At 38.0% G+C, this 15,702-nt stretch overlaps 1 protein-coding gene across 1 annotated transcript in view; it reads right to left on the bottom strand.

Moving 5' to 3' along the window:
- The window catches only part of Malrd1 (MAM and LDL receptor class A domain containing 1), a 694,431-nt gene that overhangs the window by 598,728 nt on the left and 80,001 nt on the right, over positions 1–15,702 (bottom strand). Inside the window, exon 7 of the mRNA XM_031373295.1 lies at positions 936–1,102. Within this exon, the coding sequence (XP_031229155.1) occupies positions 936–1,102 (167 nt within the window). The remainder of the gene's footprint in view (positions 1–935; positions 1,103–15,702) is intronic.

Here is a 15,702-nt window from a genome sequence, read left to right as displayed (position 1 = left end):
GTTTTCTGTGCCACCAGACAAGCCCATGTGACAAATACACTTTTCTTATCAATGTGTCAGGCTAAAACTATGAGGAAATTTCAACTGGATTTATCCAAAGTATCCTGAAACAAAGGAAACTCACTTGGATAATCTTACTGGCTCTCCAGTGTTGGAATTTCTGCAGTATTTCCTATCTCTTTAGATGATTGTAATCATTCCCTGTGGTTTTTTTATTCCTATCAATGAGTAGACCCTTTATAAAAATCGGGATGTTTAGAGTATATCATGAAAGTATGAATTGTAGCTAATTTCATTCTACTAGGTTGGAAAGTTACAAATTTGTTTAACTCACTGGGATGAACACTGTTCATTCTATATAGCAGCATGCATTTTGATTCAACTCAATTTAATTCAACTTAAAGTTATGGGCCTATCAGCTTCCCTTTCTTTGTTTAAACTGCTGAACTCTGAGCTAGAGGAAGAAGACCCTCCCTTACACAACCTCCCCCAAGTCCACTAGCCACCAGACCTCCAGGCATGTCCCTGTCTTGTAGAAGGACCTCTGTGTGCCTGCATGTGTGTGCTTCTTCATCTTTAATAAAAGTAGTTTTTAGCTATTTAGAAAAAAAAGAAAAGAAGAGAAAAAAGAAAAGAAAAGAAAAGAATATTTTCTGCTCTTGCAGAAGTCCTGGGATTAGTTACCAATACCCATGTGCAAGGGAAAGGGTTGATGACCATTGTAACTCCAGCTACAGGGCACTCAACACCTCTTTTGACCTCTGAGGACATTTGTACACATGTGGTTCACATAAAGACAAGCAGGTGCACATATACACATAAATAAAAACAAACAGAATGTCTGAAGTCTATGAATGAGAACTAGAAAGATAAATGTCTAAGGTCAGAAATGTCATGTATTCAATGGATTTTAAATCGGTGCTATTTTTTCTTACCTTATCATTGTACAGTCTTACTCTCAGGACACTATTTTCCATCATGTAATAGAACTGAAGATGGCAGTTCCCATCCATGCAGTCACATACAGAGCTGTTTAAATATGCACTGTTCTCTACTGGTCCAGAAGTAGATGCATGACTGGCCCTCATCCATACAAAGTAACCTAAATATAAAGACAAAAGAAGCAATTTAGGGAAAAAAATTGTGTTATATTTTATATATAAGAAAATGTTTTGCTGGGCGATTGTGGTTCACGCCTTTAATCCCAGCACTTGGGAGGCAGAGGCAGGCAGATTTCTGAATTCGAGGCCAGCCTGGTCTACAGAATGAGTTCCAGGGGTCCACAGAGAAACCCTGTCTCAAAAACAAACAAAAACAAAAAAACAAAAAAACAAAGAAACAAAACAAAACAAAAAAACCACCAACAACAAGAACAAAAAAAAGAAAATGTTTTATCGAGTTTTCAAAACCAGGCTTAAAATATTTTTCTTTAAAAGATAAGAAAACTAAAAAATGATTGTATCAATTATTGATAAGCTTTAATATCACACACCAGGTCACTCAATATCTCAAGCTAGTGTTTAATGGCAACTTCAGCAATGGATTTTTAATACTTCTATAAAAGAAATAAATATGTGGTTTAAAAAATTGACACTATTAAGTTAGTATACTACACTGAGGACCAGCCTTAGTCCTGGGGACTCTTGAGAATGGGATGATTGACTTGGCATGACATCAGAATCTCAGGCAAGGCTGCAGGTGCAAGCTTACGGGTGACTCACTGCAATTCAGAAGCTGTGCTCTGAGATAGCTCCCCGTTTCCCTCTCCCTCTCCCTCTTCCTTTCGCTCTTCCTCTTCCTCCCCATCCCTTTCTCCCTTTCCTTCTCTCTCTCCCTCCCCCTCTCCTTCCCCCTCTCCTCTCTCTCTCTCCTTCTCCCTCCCCCTCCCTCTCTCCTTCCCCCTCCTCTCTCTCTCTCTCTCTCTCTTTCTCTCTCTCTCTTTTTTATTTTCTCTCTCTGAGTTCACCTCATTCTTTTATTGATTACACACTTCCTTGTTATACAATAATACAAAATCAAAGGCCTTTTCATTATTTTTCTCAAGCCCATTATCTTTCCTAAAAAACCCACATGTAACTATGCCATCAGAAAAGCACAATGCACACACAGTCACAGTTCAGTGTCTGCTAAATCAGGTTATATATTAACTTTTAACTCTCAGAAAAAACCTTCAAATCACAGGTCATCTGGGCATAAACTTGTGGTTATAGCATTAGCCTGAACACAGAAAGGTGCTAAACAGTTCAAAGTAATATTAATATTTCTAAAATTTTAAATTTGCAAAAATCTCTTTACTAAGCTCATCCAAATACCTATTTGTTCAATGCTTTTCAAACTCTTTTCCAGGTGTTATTTTAATTTCTCTTACAGCTTCCCTGAGGGCTCCTTAAAAGCAAACTCCATCTCTTAGAACTTGCACCCAAATCTCCTTAGTCAGGAAATGCCAAAGGTTCAAATCTGTATTTCCCAATCTTTGCAGGAAGGTTAGTTCCAACAGCCTCCTCACAGGGTCCAAATTCTTCTATCCATCCTTTATCATTTTTATTATACATATCTCTTCCATTTTCCCCCAATAATATTTCTGGATCAAACATTCTATTATTAGAGATATCCCCTAGTCAAGGCTCTTACTGTTGCTCACTAATCCAGTAGATGCAGCTATTTCTTTCTCTATCTTAACCCTTGTATTTTATATGGACATCCCTGTGACCAGAAACTACTGCTCCTTTTTCTTGGGGTCTTATATTCTCTTAACTACTAAAACTTCATGTTTCTCAAAAACATTTCCTGCTTCAAATATTTCCTCATACAACTTAATCATCATGAGTTGGATAAAATTTCCCAGAGAGCAATTAAGACCATCAGCAGCCACATCCAGAACCCTTTATCCCGGTAAGCTTGGGCTGACTCTATGAATGGCCATTGTTGCTGTAGACATCAAAGTCATTTCTTTCTCTCAAAATGCCCTCAATCCCTTCCCAATAATTTTTTTTTTACCAAAGTTGTGTTTGAGGACAAATATGGTATAGAAAAAGGTAAAACAGAGAAGCATACAAGAGACAACAATGCCATATGTATATTGAAAAGTTATAGATGAATTATTCAGGTTGATGGTGCTCCTGCAGTCCAAACTGTGTCATGCAGCCACAATCCAACCATTTGACATTCATGGTGTGGATATTTGTGTGACTATGTATGTATATTCATGGTGTAGGTACACCTGTATGCACAGATGGGAGCCAGAGGTCAGCTTCCTTGGACACTGTCCACCTTCTTTATGAGACAGGATCTATTCTGAGACAGGACACAGGCCTTGTCAATTATGCAAGGCTGGCTAGGAAGAAGGTCTTAGAGAACTTGCTCTATCTGTCTCCTGGACAGCTTAATTATAAGCATGCCACTATACCTGGCCTTTTTTTTTTTTTTTGCATTGATTCTGGGGCTCAAAGGCAAGCACTTGATTGATGGAGCCATCTTGCTAGCCAAATATTTTCTTCTAAATATCACAGTGCATTTTTTCTTTAATCAAAAATGGATTATTTTTTCCTCTCAGAATTTAACATCTTTTATGCTGTGTTTTTCTAGTTTTCATATAAAAATCTTGATAGTTTTAAGTGTACAATTTAAAATGCTGTTTTTCTTTAAAAACACATGGAAGGAATATTTATCTATACTCTTATTAGCTACACCTATAGGTTTTGTAGTAAATAAAATCATGGTTAATTTATTTTCACATATTTAAAAGTAATTTTGACTGTTCTTAAATCAATAATATTGATAATAAAAATAACAAAGATATTTTTGTTATCTATTTTATAAAGGTAAAATTATAAAACCTTCATTTTTCTGAAGGCTAATAAATAACCTGTAGCTGTTAAAATTCTATATAAACTCTTAAATAAAATGCTGTGTATCAAGCATGGACTATTTCTTTTTTGAGTTGTTCATCACTGGGATCCCATATGTGGCTCCACATATTATAGGTTACATCTATTGCTCTCAGCAGACAGGAATAAAGAAATATAGCAACATATTTACTGCAGAGATGCAGAAATACCAGCAATGTCCATGAAGAGTAAAGTTCTAGGGAGGCCTTGAACAGCTGAGCAATGCTCTGACAAAAGTCATTAAGCAATATGCAAGTGGAGAACAGAGGATAGACTGGAGGAGGATAAAGAAGAAAACCAACCTCACTGAACAAGATTTCTGAAACTGTTTTGATATTTGAAGCACATGTAAGGGGCTTAGAATTTGGCACTCATAGGTAATAAGAAAAATATGCATAAACTAAAAAAATTGCTCTGTACACAAGTCTCACCAGGAGAGAGCTGATCTCCCAGGAGTGCTCTCACTCCTAAGCTCAGAGTTGAAAATGCTACTTTCTCTTCAATAATTGTCCAAAGTGGGACCTGCCAGTAGCTTACGGAGCACAAGAACAGGGGAGCAGCTGGGACAGTATCCTTCCATTCTCTATCTGCAACCGGAAACTAAGGCTGTTCTACAACCCTCCACACCCAAACCCTGCCCAGGAGAGAGGTGGTCTTGCCAGGAGGGCTGATACAGGCTTACAGGCCCACAGGAGGGACAAGCTACAGCCAGAGATAGCAAAATCATCTAGCACCAGAGATAACCAGATGGTGAAAGGCAAGTGCAAGAACCTTACCAACAGAAACTAAGGCTACTTGGCATCATCAGAACCTAGTACTCCCACAATAGCAAGTCCTGGATACCCTAACACAATGGAAAAGCAAGATTTGTATTTAAAATCACATCTCATGATACTGATAGAGGATTTTTAAGAAGGACATGAATAACCCCCTTAAAGAAATACTGGAGAATACAGGTAAACAGGTAGAGGCCCATAAAGTGGAAACACAAAAATTCCTTAAAGAATTACAGGAAAGCACAACCAAACAGGTGAAGGAATTGAACAAAAACATCCAGGATCTAAAAAGAAGTAGAAATCACAAACGGAGACAACTCTGGAGATAGAAAAGATAGGAAAGAGACACGTTGAAACTAGAAGAAGTTTTGGACCAAATAGATTTAACAGATATCTATATAATATTTCATCCTAAAACAAAAGAATATACTTTCTATTATATTTGCAGAATAGCACCTCATGGTATCTTCTCCAAAATGGACCATATAACAGTCACAAAAGAAGAGGCCTCAATAGATACAAGAAGATTGAAATAATCCATACATCCCATGAGATCATCACAGACTAAGGCCATCTTCAATAGCAACAAAAACAACAGAAATCCAACATACACATGGAAGCTGAATAATGTCCTACTCAATGATAACTTGATCAAAGAAAAATATTAAAGACTTTTTAGAATTTAATGAAAATGAAGGCACAACATACTCAAACTTATGTGACTAAAAAGCAGTGCCAGGAGGAAAACTTACGGCTCTTGGTGCTTCCAAAAAGAAACTGTAGAGGGCATACATTAGCAGCTTAACAGCACACCTGAAAGCTCTAGAACAAAAAGAAACAAATACACCCAAGAGTAGTAGATGACAGGAAATAATCAAACACAGGGCTAAAATCAAACAAGTAAACACAAAAAGAAATATATAAAGAATCAACAAAACCAGGAGATAGTTCTTTGAGAAAATCAACAAGATAGATAAATCCTTAGCCAGACTAACCAGAGGGCACAGAGACAGAATCCAATTTTAACAAAAATGAAAAGGGAGACACAACAACAGAAACTGAGGAAATTAAAAAAATCACCAGATCCTACTACAAAGGCCTATATTCTACAAAACTGGAAAATATGGATGAAATGGACAATTTTCTAGACAGATACCAAACACAAAAGTTAAATATGGATCAGATAAATTATCTAAACAGTTCCATAATCCTTAAATAAATAGAAGCAGTTATTAATAATCTCCCAACCAAAAAGAGACCAGGTCCAATGTGTTTAGTGGAGAATTCTATCAGAACTTCAAAGAAGACCTAATCGTAATACTTGTCAAAAGATCCCACAAAGTAGAAAGAGAAGGAACACGACCCAATTTGTTCTATCAAGCCACAGTTAGATACGTAAACCACAAAAAGACCCAACAAAGAAAGAGATCTTCAGACAAATTTCCCTTATGAATATCAATGCAAAAACTACTCAATAAAATTCTTGCAAAATGACTCCAAGAACACATCAAAACAATCATTCACCATGAACAAGTAGGCTTCATCCCTAGAATACAGAGATGGTTCAATATATAGAAATCTATCAATGTAATCCACTTATATAAACAAACTCTAAGAAAAAAACCACATTATCATACCATTAGGTGCTGAAAAAGCCTTTGACAAATACAACACCTGTTCATGTTAAAAGTATCTGAGAGATCAGGAGTTCAAGGCCCGTAGCTAAACATGGTAAAAGCAATATACAACAAACCAGTAGCCAACATCAAACTAAATGGAGAGAAACTTGAAGCAATCCCATTAAAATCAGGGACTAGACAAGGCTGCCCACTCTCTCCCTATCTATTCAATATTGTACTTGAAATCCTAGCCAGAGCAATTAAACAACAAAAGGAGATCAAAGGGATACAATTTGGAAAGGAAGAAGTCAAATTATCACTATTTGCAGATGATATGGTTGTATATCTAAATGACCCCAAAAATTCCATCAGAGAATTCCTAAACCTGATAAACAATTTCAGCAAAGTGGCTGGATATAAAATTAACTCAAGCAAATCAATGGTCTTCTTCTACACAAAGGATAAACAGGCTGAGAAAGAAATTAGGGAAATAATACCTTTCATAATAGTCACAAATAATATAAAATACCTTGGTGTGACTCTAACTAAGCAAGTAAAAGATCTGTTTGATAAGACTTCAAGTCTCTGAAGAAGGAAATTGAAGATCTCAGAAGATGGAAAGATTTCCCATGCTCATGGATTGGCAGGATTAATATAATAAAAATGGCCATCTTGCTGAAAGCAATGTACAGATTCAATGCAATCCCCTTCAAAATTCCATCTCAATTCTTCACAGACTTGGAAAGAGCAATTTGCAAATTCATCTGGAATAACAAAAGACCCAGGATAGCCAAAACTATTCTCAATAATAAAAGAATTTCTAGTAGAATCACCATTCCTGACCTCAAGCTATACTACAGAGCAATCGTGATAAAAAACTGCATTGTATTGGTACAGTGACAGGCAGGTACATCATTGGAATAGAACTGAAGACCCAGAAATGAAACGACACACATATGGTCACTTGATTTTTGACAGAGGAGCTAAAACCATCCAGTGGGAAAAAGACATTTTTAACAAATGGTGCTGGTCAACTGGTGGACATTATGCAGAAGAATGCAAATTGATCCATTCTTAACTCCTTGTACAAAGCTCAAGTCCAAGTGGATCAAGGACCTCCACATAAAACTAGATATGTTGAAACTAATAGAAAAGGAAGTGGGGAAGAGCCTAGAACACATGGGCACAGGGAAAATTTCCTGAATAGAACACCAATAGCTTATGCTCTAAGATCAAGAACTGACCTATTGATTATGGTACCTCATAAAGTTGCAAAGCTTCTGTAAGGCAAAGGACACTGAGAATAGGAAAAAAACAGCAGCCAACAGATTGGAAAAAGATCTTTATCAACCTTACATCCAATACAGGGCTAATATCCAATATATGCAAAGAACTCAAGAAATTAAATTCCAGAGAACAGAATAACCCTATTAAAAAATAGGGTACAGAATTAAACAAAGAATTCTCAACTGAAGAATGCTGAATGGCCGAGAAACACCTAAAGAAATGTTCAACATCCTTAGTCATCAGAGAAATGCCAATCAAAACAACTCTGAGATTCCACCTCACACCAGTCAGAATGGCTAAAATAAAAAACTCAGGTAACAGCAGATGCTGGTGAGGTTGTGGAGAAAGGGGAACACTCCTCCATTGTTGGTGAGATTGAAAGCTGATACAACCACTTTGGAATCAGATCCTCAGAATATTGGACATAGTACTACCAGAGGACCCAGCTATACCACTCCTGGGCATATACTCAGAAGATGCTCCAACATGCAATAAAGACACATGATCTACTATGTTCATAGCAGCCTCATTTATAATAGCAAGAAGCTGGAAATAACCCAGATGTCCCTCAACAGAGGAATGGATATAGAAAATACGGTACATTTACACAAGGAAGTACTATTAGCCATTAAAAACAATGAATTCATGAAATTCTTAGGCAAATAGATGGAACTAGAAAATATCATCCTGAGTGAGGAAACCCAATCACAAAAGATCACACAAGGTATGCACTCACTGATAAATAGATATTAGCCCAGAAGCTCAGAAAACCCAAGATACAATTCACAGACTACATGAAGCTTAAGAAGGAAGACCAAAGGTTGGATACTTCGATCCTTCTTAGAAGCTGGAACAAAATACCCATGAGGGGATCTATAGAGACAAAGTATGGAGCTGAGACTGAAGGAAAAGCCATTCAGAGACTGCCATACCTGGGTATCCATCCCATATACAGTTATCAAACCTAGACATTATTGTGAATGCCAAAAAGTGCATGCTGACAGGAATCTAGTAATAACTGTCTGCTGAGAGGCTCTGCCAGTGCCTGACAAATACAGAGGTGGATACTCACTGTCAACCATTGGACTGAGCACAGGGTCCACAATGGAGGAGCTAGAGAAAGGACCATAGGAGCTGATGGGATTTGCAGCCCCAGAGGAGGAACAACAATATGAACCACCCTGTACACCCCAAAGCTCCCAGGGACTAAACTACCAACCAAGGAGTACACATGGTGGGACTCATGACTCTAGTCATATATGTAGCAGAGAATGGCCTAGTGGGACATTAATGGGAGGAGAGGCCCTTGGTCCTGTGAAGGCTCAATGCCCCAGTATAGGGGAATGCCAGGACAGGGAAGTGGGAGTGGGTGGGTTGGTGAATATGGAAGGGATGTGGTAGTGGTTTTACAGAGCAGAAACTGGAAAAACGGATAATATTTGAAATGTAAAAAAAGAAAATATCCAATTAAAATAATAAAAATAAAAAAAATAAAATATAAAATTCAACAACTCTTAATCGGTACAGCAGATGACTGAGGAAATGCAGCCTATTTCCTGTAATTGTAGAGGAAATGGACAGAAAGGTACCAAAGCCGCACACTGCAACTGAGAAGATGGAAAGTGGACATTTAAATGTCCTTGAACCATTCTGATGTATCCACCTTCCGTCAGTATTAGCCATCTACATTGGCAGCATGTTGGAAGGACAGATTTAACTCTCTTTAGCCTTCCTGTCTGTCCTCACAGAAAGATTTGTCAGCATCTCTTTGAAAACTGCAAAGCGAAGGTACAAATTGCATAAGAACTGAATCTCAAACCATAAAAGTGTAGACATTTCCCCTTCTATCACAGCACACAACCACCACGGAGCTCCTGTGTACTGGCGTTACATGGCTCTATAATATTTAAAAACTAACTCTGTAGAGAAACCCAAAAGCAAAGAGTAAAACAAGGGGGCTGAATCAAATTAGCTTCTGAAATTATCAGCTAATGCAGACAGTAAACTATCGAACACCAAGTGGAGTAAACTCAGTAACTCCAACTTTAAACTCTTTATTTTATATATATAATTAATAATTTTTTTTGAGTTTGATATTTGGAAAACAGTACAAGGCATACTTAAAGATCAGAGACAATTTAAAAATAAAAAGCAAATGCCAAAGCCAGGCATAAACATCTCAGGAAATCTTAGAATGATGAGACTAGAAATCTAATATAGCTAGAATTGATATGCTAAAATCATTAATTGAAGAAATAGAAACAGATAATGTGTCATACAATAAACCTAGACACACGAGGGAAGAAATGCTTTCAACCGAGAAATTGCCTCTATCAGATTTGCTTGAGGCATGTCTATGGGGCTTTTTCTTCATCAATAAGTGATGCAGGAGGTCCAAGCCTACTGTGAGTGATGCCATCATTTGGGCTTGAGCTGTATACAAAAGGTATCTGAGCAAGCCATGTGGATAGTATTCCTCCTCCTGACAGGCTACTGCCTGGTCCTGCTTCACCATCCCTCGATGACAGACTGTAACCTGAAATCTAAATAAGTTTTTTCCCTCCCAGGCTTCTTTTGATCATGATGTCTGATTACAGCACAGACAGCAAACTAGAGCCAAGAGTATAAGAAGAGAGATGGAACATTTTGGAACCAGAAAGTAACACCAGAGCACAATTCAATGTGGCAGATGTCACGAGTGTCTGTGCAGGCTTTGTTAGTAGACGGAAAAATCTTAAGAGAAGAATCACTGAGCTTGAGCACACTCATAGCACTTCTAAAACCCAAACAAGAATGAAGTAGTATGGAAAAGGGATGTAAGGAGAAAACCAGAAAAACAACAAAAGCAATATTAGAAGCAACTGCAATAGAATATATCCAAACCACCAATCATAACCCATAAGGTGCAGTATAAATGCCTAGAAAATAAAACCCAAATCTAGACAAAACCTATACAGACATAAAATTTCAACTAAAAAACAAAAATCGAAGAATCTAACAAAAGTCAGAGAGGAAATATTTTACCTCTAAAACTTCTCTTTTGGGTTATCAGGTGTTAGGAAGGGGAAAGAATGACGGAGATAGAGGGACTTGGGAGGCACATCTCTGAGACTAGCTGGAGATGTAGGATGGGGAAGGTTCCCAGGACTCTATGGGGGTGATCCTAGCTGAGGATGCTAGCAGTTAGGGATATGGAGACTGAGGTGGCCACCTTCTGTTGCCAAGAGGCACTTACAATGGAGAGGGGGACACCAACCCATCCATAAAACCTTCAAACCAAAATTTTCAATGCCTACAAGATATGCAGGGATAAAGATGGAATACAGATTGTGCAAATAGCCAACCAGTGAGTGGTCCAATTTGATACCCATCCCACAGGAGAGAGCCAGCCCAGTATTAATGATACTCCACTATGTTTGCAGACAGGAGCCTGCAAATATACCATCAGACAACCTGTCATCTGAGAGGCTTCATCCAGCAGCTGATGTAAACAGATGCAGACACCCACAGCCAAACATCAGATGAAACTTGGGAAGTCTTGTGGAAGAATTTGGGGAAGAATTGAGGGAGCTAAAGAGATCAAGGACACCACAAGAAGACCTATAGAGTCAACTACCCTGGGCCCACTGGGGCTCACAGAGACTAAACCACCAGCCAAGGAACATGCATGAGCTAAACCTATGCTCTCTACACATTTGTAGCACATGTTCTACTTGATCTTTATGTAGGTCCCCTAACAGTTAGTGCAGGGGTTGTCTCTGACTCTGTTTCCTGCTTTTGGATCCCCTTCTCATAGCTGGGCTGACTTGTCTGGTCTCAGTGGGAGAGGATGTGCTTAGACTTCCTGAGACTTGATGTGCCAGGGTAGGTTAGCACCCCTTGAGGGCCTCCCCTTCTCTGAGAAGAAGGGGAAGGAGTAATGGGGGAGGGGCTTGTAAGGGTGGGGTTGGGAGGAGAGGAGGGAGACATGTAAAGTAAAAAATAAATAAATAAATAAGAAAAAGAAAAAGATAGACATCCAAGAGAAAAAATATCTTTTCAGCAATTATAAAATTGAGAAAAGAAGTGCAATATTTAGTATTCAGACCTGAAAATGATTCTTAGAAATTATGACTGGCAAGAAGTTGCTTCGTGGGAATACCTAAGGAGAAGAGTAGGTCTAAAAAAAAAAAAGAGAGACTCTTTTCCAAAAAGGGAAATGGAATGTGCAGCAATTTACAAAGATTGTGGTGATGTGCTTGAAAAGTACAGAGAAGGGGGAAGATAGGTAAACCCTAAAAGGAAGTAAGCCATGAAAACTGAGTGGCGACCTTCTACCTCCCAGCACGGAAAGAGGAGGGGCAAGCAGAAGCCTCATCCAAAAAGACAGCCAGGAAACCCTGGCGAAGGTGCTGTCAATCCTAGCCACAGAAGCCAGAGTCTCACAATCTTCCAATACAGTTGCAGGTCTGACAGAGACAGTGGCTCCTCAGGATGGATAAGCAGTGAACACAGTCTTTTTCTCTTAAGCTATATGACTCTGGGCCCTATCTTTACAGAAGATCTATTGGTTAAAAACCTACTATCCTCCTGGCTTCAGAAAAAAGAACGAATGTAGCCTAAGGAATCTGAATGTACCTTATGATGACATTCATCCAGAGGGTGATCAACACTTAGTATGACTGAAATGTATGAAGACATGTTCATTCTGGTTTTAGATCTGTATAAACTTCAGTGCTATGATTGCTTCCACTATTCCAAACATATTTTAGAGACAAAAACGCTGCCATAACATTAGCCAATCTAGGGAGGGAAATTTTGGAAAAATTGAACCTGCCCAGTACACAGACTGCAAAGCTAAATTTGACCACCAGAGGCCTCTGGTACCCAAAGAAAGGAAGCTGATAAACTGGTAGGCAATGGACATTTGCACAACAGAAGTTCAGCACCATTTAAATACTATGAAAGACAGGAGTTCACAAATCCACATGGCCCCCATAGGCCACTGTGCACATAGCTGGCATGTATAATGTAATTTCATTTTGAAGAAATAAGTAAGATTGGCAAAGCTACTGCTCTAGCCAAAGCAATCAAAAGGTTGAAAAAAAACCCACTAAAATCAGTACAGCTGAAGATGAAAAGAGACATTACTAAAATTCCATTGAAATCCATATTTAGGCAACACTGCAAAATGTATATTCCAAAACACTGAAAACACACAAACAAGGTGAAGAAAACAAATCATAATATATATTATATATATAAGAAAACAAATCATATATATTACATTTATATATATATATTTAGATTGCCTTCATATATGTATATACTATATGTACATAATTATATATATATATATTGATCTTCATAAGATCAAAAGAGTTTAACCTACAGCTCAAGGATTAATAAATATTAGAGTAGATGAAAATTTCAAGATCTTTTTCATGATCAAGAAGATGAATGGATAAGGTGGGGTATAACTGGAAGGGGAAGATCAAATAGGGAGTGTGAGAGAAAAAGTGGACAAATGAGGAAATATTAGGAGGGACAGCTAAAACTAAGGGTCATGAAGGATCACATGGAAAAGTATACAAAACAGGAGACACCTCCTATAATATATACATATATGAAGGCAATCTAAATGAAATTTCCAATTGGAACTCCAATTGGACATCTCTTGTCACCAAATAAAGGGTTACATCTAATTGAGTTATTGGCTAAAGGGGTTCCATAGGAAGCAACAAATGACCTAGGTTATTGTCAAAGGTATTGGTGGCAGTGCACAAACAGATAGTAAAGCACCATTGCTGAAGACAACATCTATACAACTTACTAAACTTGGGAATCTCCAGTTGGTACCTACCTGGAGCCTTCAACCTTACTGGCTAATGACACTGGAAGGTACTCTGTGCACTACCAAAGGAGAAAGTTAAACTCCAACCCAGCTATAAACCCTCTGGTCTGCAATGGCATACTGCTACAATAGACTGGTATCATAGTGGCCCAAAGCTTGTGGGAGTAACCAATGTTTGACCTGATTATGGCCCACTCCATGAGATGGTTCCCAAACCTAGGGCTGTTTGGGTGATGAAGAACTAGAAATTATATAAGCCATGGACCTAGGGAAAAACCAAATACTACTCTTTTGATAAAATGATGTGTCAATAAAATGACTCTTAATGACATTCTTCTATAGTCATAGATCATCAACTTGCTTAGCCATCATCAGAAAGATTTCCTCCTGCCACAGGTGGGAACAAATACAGAGACCCACAGCCAGCCAGTGTACAGAGAGTGAGGCACCTTGGGACACCTAGCCCTAAAAAGAATGCCTACATTGTAACCTTACCCTTAAGGCTCTGGAAAACATGTTGAAGAGGAGGCAGAAAGAGTGAAAGAGCCATAGCATGCATGTGTGTGTGTGTGTCTCTCTCTGTGTGCGTGTGTGTGTCTGTGTGTGTATTTATGTGTTTATGTGTGTGTGTGTTTATTTGCTTCCAGTTTGGTTTTTTTTCTTTTATATTGGATTCCTGTCTATGAATGTGTGTGAATGTGTCTATATGTTTCTTATGAATGTTTTTGCTTTCTTTTATCTTATTCTATATGTTTTTGTCCTATTCCAGTTTCTTTTAGTTTTATTTTATTTTATTATTCATTAGATGACTGTTTTATAATGAATAACAGAAAGGTGGACTCAGATGGGAGAAGAGGTGGGAAGGAAGTGGAAAGTACACAGGAAGGGGAAAACATAATCAGAATATATTGTGTAAAAAAACTATTTTCCATAAAAGAAAACAGAAACAAATACTAAGAAAGTTTATTTATTTTATTTTTTAATTATCATTCCATTCATTTACATCTCACTTCCCAGTTACCCCTCCTCTGTAAATCTCCATCCCACATCTGTTCTGTCCTCCCTTCCCTGTGCCTCTATGAGGGTGCTCCTTCACCCACCTACCCTCTCCCACCCCACCACTCCAGCATTCCCTGTACACTGGGGCATCAAACGTCCACAGACCAAGGACCTCCTCTCCCACTGATGTCAAACAAGGCCATCCTCTGCTACCTATGTATATGGAGCCATGGATTCCTTCCTGTACCCTCCGTGGTCAGTTGTTTAGTCTCTGTGCATAGCAGGTGGTTTGGCCAGCCTATGTTGTACTTCATATGGGGTTGCAATCCCCTTCCATTCCTCCAGTTCTTCTGTCAGCTCCCCCACTGGGGTCCCTGATCTGACTTATCAGCTTACTGTATATTTCCTTTATTATGTTTAGGTAAGGACCTTGAATTCCTGTTCTCTCAGATATTTTTAACATAAATAGGTGTTGTATTTGTCAAAGGCTTTTTCAACACCTAATGGTATGATAATGTGGTTTTTTTCTTAAGAGTTTGTTTATATAGTGGATTACATTGATGGATTTCCATATATTGAATCATCTCTGCATTCTGAGGATGAAGCCTACTTGATCATGGTGAATGATTGTTTTGATGTGTTCCTGGAGTCGGTTTGCAAGAATTTTATTGAATATTTTTGCATTGATATTCATAAGGGAAATTTGTCTGAAGTTCTCTTTCATTGTTGGGTCTTTTTGTGGTTTAGGTATCAGAAGTAACTGTGGCTTCACAGAAAAAAATTAGGTCATGTTCCCTCTATTTCTATTTTGTGGAAGCGTTTAAAAAGTAGTGGGCTATTAGGTCGTCTTTGAAGGTCTGATAGAATTCTACACTAAAACCGTCTAGCCCTGCACTTTTCTTTAGGTGGGATACTTTTAACCACTGTGTCTATTTCCTTAGGGGGATATGGGACTGTTTAGATAGTTTATCTGATCCTGATTTAAATTTGGTACCTGGTATCTGTCTAGAAAATCATTCATTTCATCTACATTTTCCAGTTTGTTGAATATAGACTGTTGTAGTGGGATCTAATTATTATTATTATTATTATTATTATTATTATTATTATTATTATTATTATTATTATTTTGGATTCCTTTAATTTCTGTTATGTCTCACTTTCATTCCTGATTTTGTTAATTTGAACTCTGCCCTCTAGTTAGTTTCCCTAAGGGTTTATCTATCATGTTGGTTTTCTTTTCTCTTTCTTTCTTTCTTTCTTTCTTTCTTTCTTTCTTTCTTTCTTTCTTTCTTTCTTTC

The sequence above is a fragment of the Mastomys coucha genome, unplaced genomic scaffold (assembly GCF_008632895.1).
Source record: "Mastomys coucha isolate ucsf_1 unplaced genomic scaffold, UCSF_Mcou_1 pScaffold15, whole genome shotgun sequence".
Taxonomy (NCBI): domain Eukaryota; kingdom Metazoa; phylum Chordata; class Mammalia; order Rodentia; family Muridae; genus Mastomys; species Mastomys coucha.
This window is presented reverse-complemented; position numbering and strand designations above follow the sequence as displayed.